Source organism: Sinocyclocheilus grahami, unplaced genomic scaffold, assembly GCF_001515645.1.
Source record: "Sinocyclocheilus grahami isolate Dianchi unplaced genomic scaffold, SAMN03320097.WGS_v1.1 scaffold8815.1, whole genome shotgun sequence".
Taxonomy (NCBI): Eukaryota; Metazoa; Chordata; class Actinopteri; order Cypriniformes; family Cyprinidae; genus Sinocyclocheilus; species Sinocyclocheilus grahami.
The window spans coordinates 1-2,265 of NW_015512247.1; the positions used below are offsets into that span (position 1 = coordinate 1).

Here is a 2,265-nt window from a genome sequence, read left to right on the forward strand (position 1 = left end):
TTTTTTTTTACTTTAAACCATTCAAATAATAATAGTAGCAATAAAAAATATCAAAAATAAAGGTTATTTGGAAATTGAAAACATACAGGTTATTCATAGTCAAAAACATTTTTTTTGGGGGGGGGGGGGATTATAAATTTAAACCAAAAAAGCATAAAGTCTTTGACCCATATGCAGATATACATGTAACTAAATATGTATCTAAATATGTAACAGCGATTCTAATAATACTGCAATTGTAGCACGATTACCTGTATGTTTGGCCAGGGCATATTTGATAGTAATGAAGTTCTTCAGAGATTTGGACATTTTGCATCCGGCAATGGTCAGGTGACCGGCGTGCAAGAAATATCGTACCCAGTGATCATTCTCAAAATAAGCCTGTTAAATAAATAAATAAATAATCAATTATTTAAAGGAAACATATTGTATAAAATTGTAAAGGTGTGACACACAAGAACCAAGGGCCAGGATCAAGTTCTTTATCATTAGTCTTCAGATTTAATAATAACCAGAAACATCTGTTTACGTGGCAATGCTCAAAACACCAACATGTATCCGTGTGCGGCTTTGTAGTTGATGACAGCAAAATATTTAATCACTACATTATTTCACCTCTATATGCTCTTGCAGAATAAAAAAGCGCACTGTCTCAGTGGCTATAACAGCATGCATATCAAACAGAAATATGTGTTTAATTACAAGTTTGACAAAGACATGAATGGTTTAACTAGTCGGAAATGTGCAATTATTGTAATTCCACTGTGACGTGAATGTAGCATTAACCTGGAGAAAATAATGAACTGGATTTTAATAATTGACATTTTTCATATGAGCACATTGTAATTTTCTCACCTCAGACTGCGCCAACTCATTGTCATGATGAGGAAAACGCAAGTCAAAACCTCCACCATGGATATCCATTGACTCTCCCAAAATGGATCCAGCCATGGCGGAACACTCAATATGCCACCCAGGTCTCCCCTTTAACAGCCCCAGGCAAATTTCAAGTATTAAACTTACAAACATTACTGATGCATTCAAAACTTTGTTTTATTATATTAAAACTACTAAGCTGTCAACTCAGGAGGCATTTTAAGGCATCATGTTCGTCTATTTATTTTCTAAACATGCATGTTTTGCAGATGTGTACTTCCTCACCTTTCCCCAAGGGGAGTCCCAAGATGGTTCTCCAGGCTTGGAGGCCTTCCACAGTGCAAAGTCATTCTGTGATCTCTTTTCACTGAGTCTGTCTGCTGAGACACTCAATTCTCCTGCAAAAGAAAAAAATAATAATTCAATGTCCAGGTGAACACCGAAGAAGACACTTGACATGAAATAGCAAAAAAAAATTAAAAAAATAAAAATCAGAGTACAAGAAACCTGCATCCTGCCATAGCATTCTGTTATACAATGGATCATTTTGGCTTGTTGTATCCACTACTCAGATTATTATAGAGCTGTATGCATTATCTAGTACCTCTGCCCTATTGGTGTGCATCAATACAAATGTATTACAGCAAAACTGCATTGCCATTCCACATCTATTGGCATGGAAATTACAGACAGTCGAACTGGATACTTTTATTGTACTTCTCAAAGACCCATTTTAAAAAATAAAAATAAAAGTGCAAATCCTTTTAAGGGACGCATTGCAATTTAGTCCTGTACCTTCTCCTTCTTGAAGAGCCTTCTGATCACCAACGGCTTCTGGTACTAGTTTGGCATAAGAGTGAGCAGGGCAGGAATCAAACTTTGCTGTGTCAAAATATACCGATCCATTTGATTCGTATCTTGTGAGAAAAGAGCAGAAATAAATTCTAAGACATATTCTTTGGAAGTAGTGTTTTTTCTGGGTTATATATCGTGAAATATCAAAATAATAAATCTAGAAAGAAGACAGCTCCATTCCTACCCATAACCGTTGTCCACAATTCCTTTGACAAATGCCACAATCTCTGGCACATACTCACTGACCCGTGTGAGAACTTCAGGAGGGAGGACCTGTCAATCAAAGACACCTCAGGCTTTCATCATTGCTCAGACTTAACATCAGTAAATAGATGCATCACAATATATACACCGCATAACACAACAGAACAGCTGTTTTCAACTGATAATAATGTGAAATGTCAGCATATTAGAATGGTTTCAGAAGGATGATGTGACATTGAAGACTTGAGTAATGGCTTCTGAAAATTCAACTTTGCCATCACAGGAATAAATAACATTTTAAAATATATTTAAAACAGAAAACTGTTATTT

At 35.6% G+C, this 2,265-nt stretch overlaps 1 protein-coding gene across 1 annotated transcript; it reads right to left on the reverse strand.

The window, feature by feature from the left end:
- Positions 1 to 251: 251 nt before the first annotated feature.
- LOC107578099 (cysteine--tRNA ligase, cytoplasmic-like) lies at positions 252 to 2,069 on the reverse strand (the record flags this gene model as incomplete). Its single annotated transcript, XM_016264088.1, has 6 exons — positions 2,052 to 2,069; positions 1,916 to 2,004; positions 1,672 to 1,793; positions 1,162 to 1,274; positions 856 to 984; positions 252 to 381 (listed from the first exon to the last, which is right to left on the reverse strand). Coding segments are annotated over exons 1-6 (601 nt in total), but the record flags the coding sequence as incomplete, so codon positions are not given.
- Between the last annotated feature and the right edge of the window lie 196 nt (positions 2,070 to 2,265).